Source organism: Vitis riparia, chromosome 18, assembly GCF_004353265.1.
Source record: "Vitis riparia cultivar Riparia Gloire de Montpellier isolate 1030 chromosome 18, EGFV_Vit.rip_1.0, whole genome shotgun sequence".
NCBI classification, from domain to species: domain Eukaryota; kingdom Viridiplantae; phylum Streptophyta; class Magnoliopsida; order Vitales; family Vitaceae; genus Vitis; species Vitis riparia.
This window is the reverse complement of record NC_048448.1, coordinates 3,828,814-3,841,396: the sequence shown is the minus strand read 5'-3', so window position 1 is coordinate 3,841,396 and position 12,583 is coordinate 3,828,814. Positions and strand designations below refer to the sequence as shown.

Below are 12,583 nucleotides of genomic sequence, written 5' to 3'. Positions count from 1 at the left end.
AAGAAACATCTACAGCTGTAATGGAACGATTACAGTTGGGTGTTTTTCAATTTGGGTTCCTCTGCTGGTGTGTTGAAAATAAAGACATGAGCAGGAGAACCTACAGTACACAAAACAGCTGATTCCAGACATTTCATCATATGCACTGCAACCGCAGCAAAAAAATTTAAAATAAATATAAAAATACTGAAACAACTGCAGCCTCAGCAGTCAAAATAATAACCTAAAATATGCAACTTTTATACAACTAAAGCCAAAGTAATCATTTACCTGTTTGTCCATTTCAAAAACAAAACTGGATGATACAGCATAGGTGTAAAAAGGCTTCCAGTTTCACTGCAGTATGGCTAAATACACATGTATTCAAAACGGTAAACAATACAGGTCATGGTCATAGACCTGCCCAAATTCCAAGTTTCCTGTGGCATTTTACACAAAAATATATGTAAGAAAAAAATGGATGAAGCCCTTTCTATATAATTTTTACAAAACCATAAACAAGTCGGCAAGCATTTGGGTGAGGGTGAACGATGATTGTAACATCTCAGCACTATTCTAGTGTATAAACTGGTTCTGCAGTAATAGAACGTAGATGAATGGGGTTGAACAGTGGAAGGGATTAACCAAAAAGGATGGGTCACCAAGCAAAGTGGTAGTAATCCCCTGAAGCAAAATGGTGATGTTGCTTCTGTTAACAAATTCAAATGTCAAACCCTGGCATTGCAAACTGGGAAGCAAATGTCTCAACTTGATTTCGGAGCTCAACAATATCCTTGTTGTTCTGGAGACACTTGAAAAAATCTCGCGGAAACTTTCTAAGTTCTCTTTGTGTAACAACTGCACTTGTAATCACAGCAGCTCTGTAGAGAAAGTCCGCAATTGTCTCAAAATCAGCCTCCAGACAACCTCTTGTTGTCATGGCAGGAGAACCTGTAGAAAAACATAAAAAGGGAAATTAAAAAATAGGTCAGATATTCTCAGACCATGGTAATGTTCAATGACACAAATTATTCATCATGAGAACTAATTCAGATTTAAGAATTTATTGGAGAATAATGTGAATAAGGCAAAAGAAATCCAGAATTGAGTTTTGAATTTTGCAATATAAATGCCTAGCATTCTAATGAAATACATACATACATACATACATACATACATATATATATATATGGCAGCCAAAAACAAATGGAATTTGGAAGAATAAGTATCAATTTGGATACACTTCTTACTTTTTGTTTTTTAAAATAGATAGTAATAATAAATTCTATATAAAAAGTAGAACCACCCATACAAAAAATATAAATTTACCTTGTTTTTAAAAGTCACTTTCAAAACTTTTAAACTTTGAGGTGGTAAAAATATTTCGATACCTCAATTTTTTTGAACAATTTTTAAAACCATTATCTATTCAACGTAATCCTTTAAGAGTTTTTGTATCTTATATGAAAGTTACAACTATTTTTTAATTTTAAAACCAGAATGCTTACAAAGTTGTAAGAATGTCTGGAAGGAAGCTCTAAAGTTTTTTCATTTTCAGGCAAATGCTATATAACAAGATTGTTACTTACCGATCCTTACCCCTCCAGGGGAAATGGCACCATTGTCACCATATATAGCAGTTTTATTGAGAGTAATGTGGCACATCTCACAGACCTTCTCATAGTTCTTGCCTAAATGAAAAGAAATTATAGAGGGGGAAAAAATCAGACCAAATGGTGCCAAGTGTTAAAACATAGAAAAATTAGGTACAGTTGCATCAGATTTCCAACCAAAATAGAATAATAAGCCACCAGTAATTTACTTCTTTTTTTTTTCCTAATTGATAGGCAAAGAAATTGATTAAATAGCACCAAGGAAAAGGGGCACAATCTACATATATCATAAATATACATAGAGCACCCAAATGAATTTGCTCTAAATACACACATGTAATTCCATATGTAAACATGCACTTACCCACAAGCAATTGATGTGGGCATACTTATAAACAAGTGTTGCTTATATAAGCATCTAGACAAAGACATGCACATGTGTGTATATATATACATGTACAAGTGAAAATTGATGTTTGAGTATTCCCCAATGCTGGGAATGAACATAATAATGATTCATTATTGCCAATACCTATTATAAGGATATCAGTCCAGATATCACATCCACTATCCAGATTATATGTTTGATATGCGATACTCCAAAAGCTATATTACTTGTAACAGTTAAATACATATACCACATTATCACTGAAGCAAAAACCTAAGCTACTTTGTCCCAACAACGATAAATAGAATTAGATGTCTAATAAAATAAAAGATATATTCATGGGGTTTTAGAGAAGCACATAATTTGGCTAAATATGCTTGGCAAAAAAGCTGAGGTCAAAGTAGTGTTACAATTTAAGTTGCCCTAGATGACCACTTAACCATTTTGGTTTAAAACAAAATCTAAGACAATAACCATAGTTTTAAAAGATGCAAGGTGCACCTAAGGAGCAAAAGCCTCCTACAATTTAGGCACAAGGCGCAACACAAGGCACACACCTGAGCGAAGTGAAACATGACCTAGGATGCATATCAATTTTATAAAATATAATCCAAAATCTAAATCCAATCAATACAAAAAAATTAAGATTCCAAACATTTAAAAGAAATATTCAACAAAAAAGTAATGAAATTATATAAATTTCAATATACAATTAGAAATTTCAAGGATAAAAGTATTTAAAAAGGAAAAGCTAAGTAGACAAGACGTGCCTCCCCAACAAGACGCATGCCTTGGCAAGAGAAGCACTATAACTAGGGTGTGGTTGCGCCTTGGGCCTAGGCATGCTTTAAGCACACCTTTTAAACCATGACAAAAACAAATATATTCATGTAGTTTTTTAGAAGACTTTTAAGTTCGCTAAATTTGCTTATTACAAAAGCTGGGGCCAAAGTAGTTATGATAACAGAAGCTATACTGATAAGCTATAATCTAAGTTGCTCTAGATGACCATGTAACTAAGTTAGCTTTAAGTAATTTGGATGATACCTAGAGACATATGTTTAACAGGGTTTCTCTTGAGAAGTAGATGACAAGTGATTTGGACAAGATGTAGTTTGTGGAAAAGTAAGGAACAGTCATAGGATTGTCTTCCAATTAAATGTAAGAAGGCTAGAGACACTTGGGCTTCTTTCTCCCTGTGGCAGGAATTTTGTGGTTTTTGCCCAGAATGAAGAAGTTCCTTGCATGTTGAAGATTTAAGGGAGGGAATATGAATAGCAAGGCCCTATCAACAATATGAATTGCAAGGTCATTTGAAAGGTGACCTACTTTATCTCATATGATGTTTATGGAAAGACAGGGAAAGAATTTTTTCAGGATGAAAAGTTTTCCTCTTTGAGATCATAGGATATTTTTCTCAATTTCTTTTTCTTATAACTCCTCAATTCATTTTTGTGGGCTGCTCTGTCTTTAGTTTTTGGGCTGTATACACAGGTCTTCACATTTGTCTGCACACACACACACACAAAAAAAGAAAAAAAGAAAAAGAAAAAGAAGAAAGAATGAATGAATGAATACCTGTTATGTGTAGATCTGTAAGATCCCAGAGCAACAAATGGTTGTCAGTACCTTCTGTCACCAATTTGCAACTTTTTCTGAGCAAAGCAGCTGCTAAAGCCTGAGCATTTTTTTTCACCTGTTGCATATATGCTTTGTACTCTGGTGTGGCCACTTGTTTTAAGGCTATGGCAAGAGCAGCTATGTGATTATTGTGAGGGCCCCCTTGTAATGAAGGGAAGACAGCAAAGTTTATCCTCTCCTCAAAATCATATTGGTTACTATCATCTCCTTGGCTAAGCAGCATGCCAGGCTTCCTTGCCTTTGCACCTTTTCTGTAAAAAATAATACCTCCCCTAGGACCTCGGAGATTTTTGTGAGTTGTCGAGGTAACAATATCACAATAATCAAACGGACTTGCACACTCCTGCAAACATCAAAAGAAAAACACAATGGTAAGAGAGGATTTATATATATACCTTCTAATTTAAAGAAGACATAAAATTGTAGAAACAGTACAGCATGGTGCAGAATCAACTTCAGAGGCCACAAATCACAGAGATTAAGAACCAAAATCATCCTCTTAATCACAAAATCTAACTCATGAGACTAATCCCCTTGAATAACAATTTAATGTTTTGATGGATGATTTCAAATTGGGATGATTGAGGTCCAAAAAACCTATAGCTTAACACAGAAATAACAGCCTAAGTATAGTTTTGCGATAAACTAATGCAAAACCAAGTGGAGTATACAAAGGTTGCCAAAGAGCTGGTTTCTTCTGGCTTCCTGATGGTTACAAATCACAACAACTAACGTTATATTTTATTACAGATCGCTTTTTAAATTTTTTGCAGAATTGCTCTTAATCTGTGATCAATTTTTTCTTAACCTGTGTACTCTGGGGGGCTTTTTAGGTGTTTCTTTCTTTTTAATGTATTCTTTCTTTATCCATCAAAAAAAAAAAAATGTTGCCTGAAGTTAGAATGAAAATGGATAAATAAAATGTCCATTAATTTTATTTCATAGAATTGGGGGAATATATATGCAGGCAAAGGGAAAACTAGCATTAACAAAGGGTGGCGCAACCCATCTAACCAAATAGAGGATTGTACTAGGGAATCCACAATTGCAGCCTCCCAGTCTGTCAGTGCTGTGTTAAGCATGCTCATGATATTAGGTCAACCGCATTAAGAAACGATGCCTGTAACTCAATGGAAGTTTGGGACTCAATATTAAGAAAAACACTCAACAGCCCTAACTGAATACCTCATTTCATCAGTATTACACTTCATAATCAATTAAAAAAATGGGTTTCCGTAATCCTAAAATTATTGTTCCTATCCAAACAGAATCCTTAAGCACAAAAATAAAAAATGTCAACTGCCCCAAGTAACCAGAGCATAGGATTAGCATGAGCAACAGCATGTGGGTGAACATTTTAGAAATGGCGTTAGTCCATCCGAGAGTAGCTGCACCATCTACCTTGGTAGATAAAAAACCTAATTTAGCATAAACCAGCCTATAGAAATGGTATACAACATATAATGCATTGAAAATATGCATAAAACAGTAAATAAAACATCTAATTTATAATGGAATCAAATAAATTGTTATAAACCTTAAGATCAAAGAATAAAACAACTAGAGGTATTCACACCTTAGCCGCCACAATACCGCTAATCTGAGCCATGTCACACATTAATACTGCGCCACATTTATCTGCAATCTGCCTGAACCTTGCGTAATTCCACTCCCGTGGATATGAACTCCCACCACAAATAAGTATCTTGGGACGGAAATCAAGAGCCTTCTCCTCAAGTTTATCATAATCAATATACCCAGTTTGTGGGTTCACTTTATAAGGGAGACTCTCAAAAAATATTGATGTACCTGAAACCTTTTTCCCGCTTGGCATGTAATACCCATGACTCAGATGACCACCAGAGGGCGAATCCAAACCCATAACCCGATCCTTGGGAAGTAAAAGCCCAGTGTACACAGCAAAATTAGCTGATGTACACGAATATGGCTGGACATTTACACCCCATTTCTCAGAATCAAGATGAAAAGCCGCCAAGGCACGCCTGCAGCAAAGTAATTCAATCTGATCAATGTAGTCATTACCCGTGTAATATCTTGCACCTGGCATTCCTTCTGAATATTTGTTTGTCAAATGACTCCCAAGGGCTTCCATCACAGCCCTACACACAAAATTCTCAGAAGCTATAAGCTCAATTCCTTTAAACTGCCTCTTCTTCTCCTTCTCCATCATTTGGAAAACATCAGGATCAGCAACACTAAGCGGCTGGTTTCCCCAAGCCCTCACCGCTACTCGCCTCTGCTCAAGCCCGGACTCAACCAAAGCCATCTTAGAAGGGCTAGAAGACCTCGAAAATTGCTCGTCTCTCGGCCTCTTCAAACACATGGGATGCCCCAAAATATGAAACTCCTCATCCTCTCCGTCTTCAGACTGTCCTCCACTTCCATTAGAAAATTTCTCGCATCTTTGCTCAAACAATTGCAGTGGAACGGATTGAATAGGATTCCCCAGACTGCTAAAATCCGAAGCAATCTGCAGCTTCACCGAATCGTCAGCGAGCGGCGTCATGGGAGCTAGCGATGAATGCGAATGAAACCCTAGAGAGAGACCCGACTGAGCATGAGACGCATCCATAAAACCCTCGAAAAACAAATGAAAATTGGGCGCTAAGGATAAGAATAGCAACAACAAAAACAACGACAACAACGCCGAAAGCAACTGCAATACAAGTAGCGAAGAGGCGATCGAGTACTGCGAGAATTTGAAGGATTTACAGGGGTTTCCATGAAGGTGCCACAAACCCTACACGGGAGGAGAACGACAGATAGGTGAAGCGATCGTCCCCAAGAAAAAGGACTGGCAGCTGTGCAGTTGGGGAATGAACCTGGATGCGATATCAGCCACAGCCATATGGTCACCGGGACTGGCCGGTAGCGTAGAATATCAGGCAGTGGAATACAAGCCTAGCTGTGCAATTAGGAAATCCCAATGTTTTATTCCCAGCGGCTGAAATCACGACTAGATTCAATCAAAGGATTGGGCCCCACGGAGATGGAGACATCGGGTTTGGCTTAGTTGTTGGTCCAGAGGCATGACGCGGGACCCACTCCTCTTGAGATTATGATGGTGATTGGCGAAGATAATGGACTGGTCCACGTGTCGTATGACAACCAGACGTGGAGGCCTCTTTCGACGCAGGATCATCATTTGTTTTTTCTTTTTTTTCTTCTTTTTTTCCAGAAAAATATCATCCGCAGTATGGCGGTTACCCAAGCATCACGCGTTTGGCATGCTTGTCTTATCGGTTACCAATTTAAGTATTAATATTTTCTTTTAAACAATAAAGTAATGAGCTCGTGCCCTGCGGATGATCTCCACTATTGCCGATTTAATTCACAACCCTTTTTTTAAAATAATATTTTGGTTTATGAACCAGCAATTGTTTAGATAATAAACTAGCCAACTCGTGTTCCATGGACAATCCCTTACAATATTGCCACTTTATTTTATGATACTAAATTACTAATTGCATAATCAACAATATTTGACATGATTTATTAATCAAATGTTTTATGAATTACAAATTCACGAAGTCATATTCGAGTTTAATTTTGCTTATTTGAATGGGAAACAACTTTGTATAATGTATTTTTATTATTATTATTATTATTATTATTTATGTTGAAGCTATTATTTAATTCATTTATTTAATAATAAAAAAAGTAAAAATAAAAATAAATATATACTTACATAAAAAAGTTTCAACTTGAGCTTAATCTTTTATGTTGCACCATATCATTTAATCTATCGATTTAATAATAAAATGAGTTTGTATGTACAAATACTCTTGTCCTGTTTTTTTATGAACATCCAATTTGTTTCATTCAGATTTGGGTCTGGTACCTTGTCATTTACAATCATTCATTGTAATTAAACAAAAGCATTTGAAATGAGCATCTTGTTGAAAATAATTATTGACATCCAACGGTGTATAGAATATGCGCTCTATAACAAGTTGGGACTTGTCATAATTACAAAGGCATGAAACTAAATGTGTATTTAAAACACATAATTAGAATGTGCCTTCAAGCGTGCACAAAAAAGTCGAGATTATCGTTCATGAGATCATAAATATTTGCCTATAAAAAAAATAAAAAATAAAAAATCGATGAGAGAGGGACATAATTTCACTATCTCTTATCCAACATTTTGTGTGCTAACAAAGTTGAAATAAAAATAATTATTATGTGATACTGTTATTATCATTATTATACTAAGAATACAAAACTATCAAGTTATTTTTAAATTTGACAATTATATGTAAACTTTAATATAGGCTTGCCACATCCTATTTATTTTAAAGACCATAAAATGTGTATGTAATTTTATCAAATATTTAGAACCTTAATATACTTCTAATTGTGGTTGTTAATTTTTTCTTTAATTTAAAAGAGGGTGCATATAATTTTATGAAATCTTTTATATATAAACATGTATATTTTGTTGTTATTATTATTTGTTTGTTTGGTTAATTTATGGGTTATCAACTTATTTTAAAATTGAGAGACAAAGTATGAGCATTTAATGTGACACATAGATTCATCGAAGTTATAAAAAGGGCTATATTAAAAAGTGACACATTATTTATACCTTGTAGTGATTTTATTAGCTTTTATTTAAGGTAGTGTTTGTTTTTTTAATTGAATCAAATTTAAGATTAAATAATATTTAATATAATTAAGTATTAGGTTATTTATTTATTTTTAATATTTTATTTCTATTAAGTATTAAAATATAAAAATAAAAATTTATAAGTTCACTTTAGTTATATCGTTTGAAGTTGAAGGTTGGGTCTTTAAATTATGTTTTGTCGATTGATTTGTTATATTGGTTATTTTCAACAAATTACTTTTAACATTTAGAAAATATATATATATATATTTTGATTTTGTCCTAGTTAATTAAAAAAATTAAGAAATGAGTAATAAGTCAATAAAAAATAAATATTCCAAAATGAAAGTAAGTTAGAATTTGTTTAGTAGTGATTTTAAATAATATTTTTAACCTAAAAAGTGTTTCTAACAAAAAATTAAGTAATTGACAAGAAATTTTCCACTTTTAAATTTTTTTTAAATTACTTGTAGTATTAGAAAATCATATGTAGAGATTTTTTAGAGAAATACTTGATATATGATTTTCCTAAAAACACTTAAAGAAAAAATACTTCGAATAGAATCATTATCAAATATACTCTTATTTTTAGGATAAAGTCACAAAAACACCTAAGTCTCATTTCTCCATATCTATAGATTAAAATTTAATCATATACTTCAATATTAGATATTTGAAGTTCCATGAATTACCTAATTATAACATTTTTCAAAATAATATAATTTTTTTATTTCTAATAAAATTACCATTTAAGTTACATTTTCAAAGTATTGATAAAATACAACGCATCTTGCCATATAGACACCACTATAAACCTGTAATTTTGTCTTAGTAGCACATACTATTTTATGTTTTCTCCTTCACTTCTTGTTGTTCTATAGTCATCCAGGGTGATCCATTGTCACTTATTTGATTTATTATTTTTACGCCACCTTTGGAGATTCCTCATCCAGATATTTTTATGGATCTCAAATGTGATCCTATTTAAACCTTAGTTGAAGTTACTTAATTGCATTTATAGGTTTAGTTCACCTAATCACATTTCATCTCAGCTCACTTAGTGACACCTTGACTTAGGTCACTTAGTTGCATTTTTATGTTTAGTTCATTTAATTGCACCTTAAATTTAGATTACTTAGTTGTACCTTAGCTTAATTCACTTAGTCGCACCTTAAGTTCGACTCACTTAATTACGCTTTAGTTTAACTCACTTTGATGCACTTTAGTTCAATTTGCTTAGTTGTATTTTAGATTTAACTCCATCACTTAGATGCACATTAAGAAGTTACATATTAATTTAGGTGAGATGCATATTTAGTTTTTTAAATTTAAGTACATTTTTAAGTTAGTTCATTTGGGTGCATTTTATGATAATTTATCTAGATGCATTTTAGGATTTTTTTTTTTTTTTTTTTTTTAAGGTACACTATGCATGGAGTTGGAGAGTTGTAGTTATTTGGCATGGCATGTGCATGGAGTTGTTTGGGAAATTAAAACTAGAGATTGAGGAGGATTTTCTAAGGTGTACATGACTTGGAGAATTGGAGATTGACATTTGAGATTTTAGATAGGAAATGAAGACTCATTGGAAGATGGCTTTTGGAATTTTAGAAAGGTTAGGACCCTTGGATATTCATGCATTGGCATAAAGATTAAAGTCCACGACTTGGAAAGTTGGAGGGAAGGAAAACTCTTTTGGGATATACATTGTTTAGGAAGGAAAGGAAGATCACGCATAGAGGATTCGTAAAACGTGATTGCCATAAGGAGAAAAAGGAGTGGGTTACCATGAGGATAGAGTTTCATGCCAAAGGAAACAAGATATACACGAGTTGTAATATTTGATTTAGAAAGAGATTGACATTGGAGGAGAGATTTGCAGCCATAGAAGTCTTGGATGATTGAAACTCACAGTTGGGGATTTTTTTGGAAAGGTTGAAAAGAAGACTTAAATATATACATACACAAAAATAGAGTTGAAAAGGAATTAGATTTTTTTTTTTACAAGTATAGATCATAGGGATTAAGATAATCACACCATGAGCAAGAGAAAAGGAGAACCCGACTGCCACATTAAGGAGGAATCCACGGATTGGAGAGATTGAGAGAGAGTAGGAAAGTTTTCTTGTCCAAATAAGTTGATTATTGGAAGTTATGAAAAGATAATAGAAAAGGCTACATTTTATTTATTGACAACTTTTCTTGAATCAATTATTATCAAGGAGTAAATTTTGTGACAAGGTTCGGGTGAACTTTCTAGTCATATGTTGGACAAACTTTCATTCGAGATATCCAAATAAGTTGATTCTTGAGGTTATGAAAAAACTCACATAAAATGATACACTTCATCTGTTAACTATTTTTCTTGAATCCTAAATCAATCGTCATCAATGAGTAAATTTTGTGACAAGGTTTGGGTACAAGATTTACCTAAAGAAGGATCACAACCATTTAGAGATTTTGGGAAAGGTGGACTAATGTTGGAGATACCCACGACCACAAAGAGAGGTGGCCTACCATTGGAGATACCCACAACCATAAGAAAAGGTTTTTTCGAGAGTTAGACTGTCATTGGAGACTTGGAGAAAGGAGATCAAACCATAAAGCGGTTGCATATCAAATTTTTGGAGACTCACACACGCATAAGAGAAAAGGTGAAGTTTTGAGAGCTTTTTGGAGGAAGAAAGAGATATCCATGACTTAACCATTAAAAGAGGAACATACGACTGTGAGAAGAAAAGTTGAAGTCTTAACGATTAAGAAAACAAGACTCAACGTATGGAAACAAGAAAGAAGTAAGCTTGTATCTTTGGAAGAGAAATATGTTCTTTTTATTTTCTTGCATACATTGATTATGATTATCTTTCCATATATCTTTTTTTTGTCTTCCATCTTATTTAGTATAGAAATTCTCTTTGTTTTGTGTGGATAGTGAAGGTCACTTTCATTGTTGATAATATATTGATGAAAAGTTAATGGATGATTGATTGATCTTATGTTGATCAATGCCTATTAAAATTGAGATTATGGTTATCTTATTTTATTTTTTGGAATTATTTTTACATGTTTGAGGCTTGTTGATAATATATGATAGGTGGCTAAGAGATCTTTTATTTGATTTTTATTGCCTTTGGTCTTATTTTTGGTCATTTGTTTTTTATTGTGATGTTTAGATTGTTCACTTTGTTGTTGTTTTGTTTAAATTGTTGAACCTCAGTAATGAAAAGTCGAAATCTCTCTAAAATTTTTCTTATAATTTCATGATGTTGTAGACTTCCTACATATATTGATAGAGTTTTGTTTGAGTCCAAAGCCATTTTTCAATTAAGAGATATAAAAAAATATTTTAATACATTCATTTTTCACTTTGTTTTGGAAACCTGAATTCGATTTGTAAAATTAAATTATTTAATGGCCTCTTTAATTTTATTTTTATTTTTTGATATTTTTCCCTTAATTTAGACTTCTTAAATTTAATTTTAGAGAGCCTAGCTTTGTTGAAAAACGATTTCCCAAATAGGAGAAAATAATTTTTTTTTATACACTTGCTGCACTAATCCATTTTGTAGTCAAGGATAGTTTGACTTATTTGAAATTTTCTCTGATTAAATCAAATTGTTATTTTTCCTCTAAATTAGACATATTGGGTTCTACATTTGTTTTCTTTTTTTGCTTGATTTTATCATGCTTCTGAATTAGCCAAATAAATCCGATTTAATCTACTATTGAAATCTACCATGTTTTTTACTAATGTGCTTGTGATTAAATTTGGTATTAATCTAAACATAATTTAATGATTTGGTCCTTATTTTTGTTCTAGACACATAGTAGATATTGTATACTTTTTTCATGGTAAAATTTCATTTCTAGGTTTTTTTTTTTAAATTTATTTTGCAAGTATCTCTATTCTAACTAGTGCTTCTTAATTTGAATTAATCTAGTATTAATTGACACTTAATTAAATGTTTTGATCTTTTGGATTGTAATATAGACACAGAGATGTTGTCAATTTTTTTTTCATGATAAAATTCTATCTTTAGATATTTTTTTGGATTTACCTTATATGTTCCCTTATTTTGCCATGTTGCTGAATGTTCAAAAGGATGATGACAAATTTGATTTAATCTAGAGTAATGGATGATTGATTAAATTATTTTAACACTTGGGTTACATTTTGGACACTTTGAAAATGATTTTTTAATTTTTATTTTGATTAAATATCATCTCTAAATATTTTATTCCAATTTGTTTTATGAACACCTCGTTGTTGCCGTATTGCTGAGTACTTTGTCGATTTTAGATAATTCTACTTTTCTTATGTGTGATTGTGAG

The 12,583-nt window shown here is 32.6% G+C and overlaps 1 protein-coding gene across 1 annotated transcript; it reads right to left on the bottom strand.

Annotated features, from left to right (window-relative positions):
* Positions 1 to 242: 242 nt before the first annotated feature.
* On the bottom strand, positions 243 to 6,506 carry LOC117906511 (serine hydroxymethyltransferase 7). The gene is made up of 4 exons (XM_034819547.1): positions 5,198 to 6,506; positions 3,559 to 3,964; positions 1,569 to 1,670; positions 243 to 930 (listed from the first exon to the last, which is right to left on the bottom strand). Exons 1-4 carry the CDS (start codon positions 6,212 to 6,214, stop codon positions 701 to 703), a joined length of 1,755 nt encoding a protein of 584 aa, XP_034675438.1. The 5' UTR covers positions 6,215 to 6,506; the 3' UTR covers positions 243 to 700.
* Between the last annotated feature and the right edge of the window lie 6,077 nt (positions 6,507 to 12,583).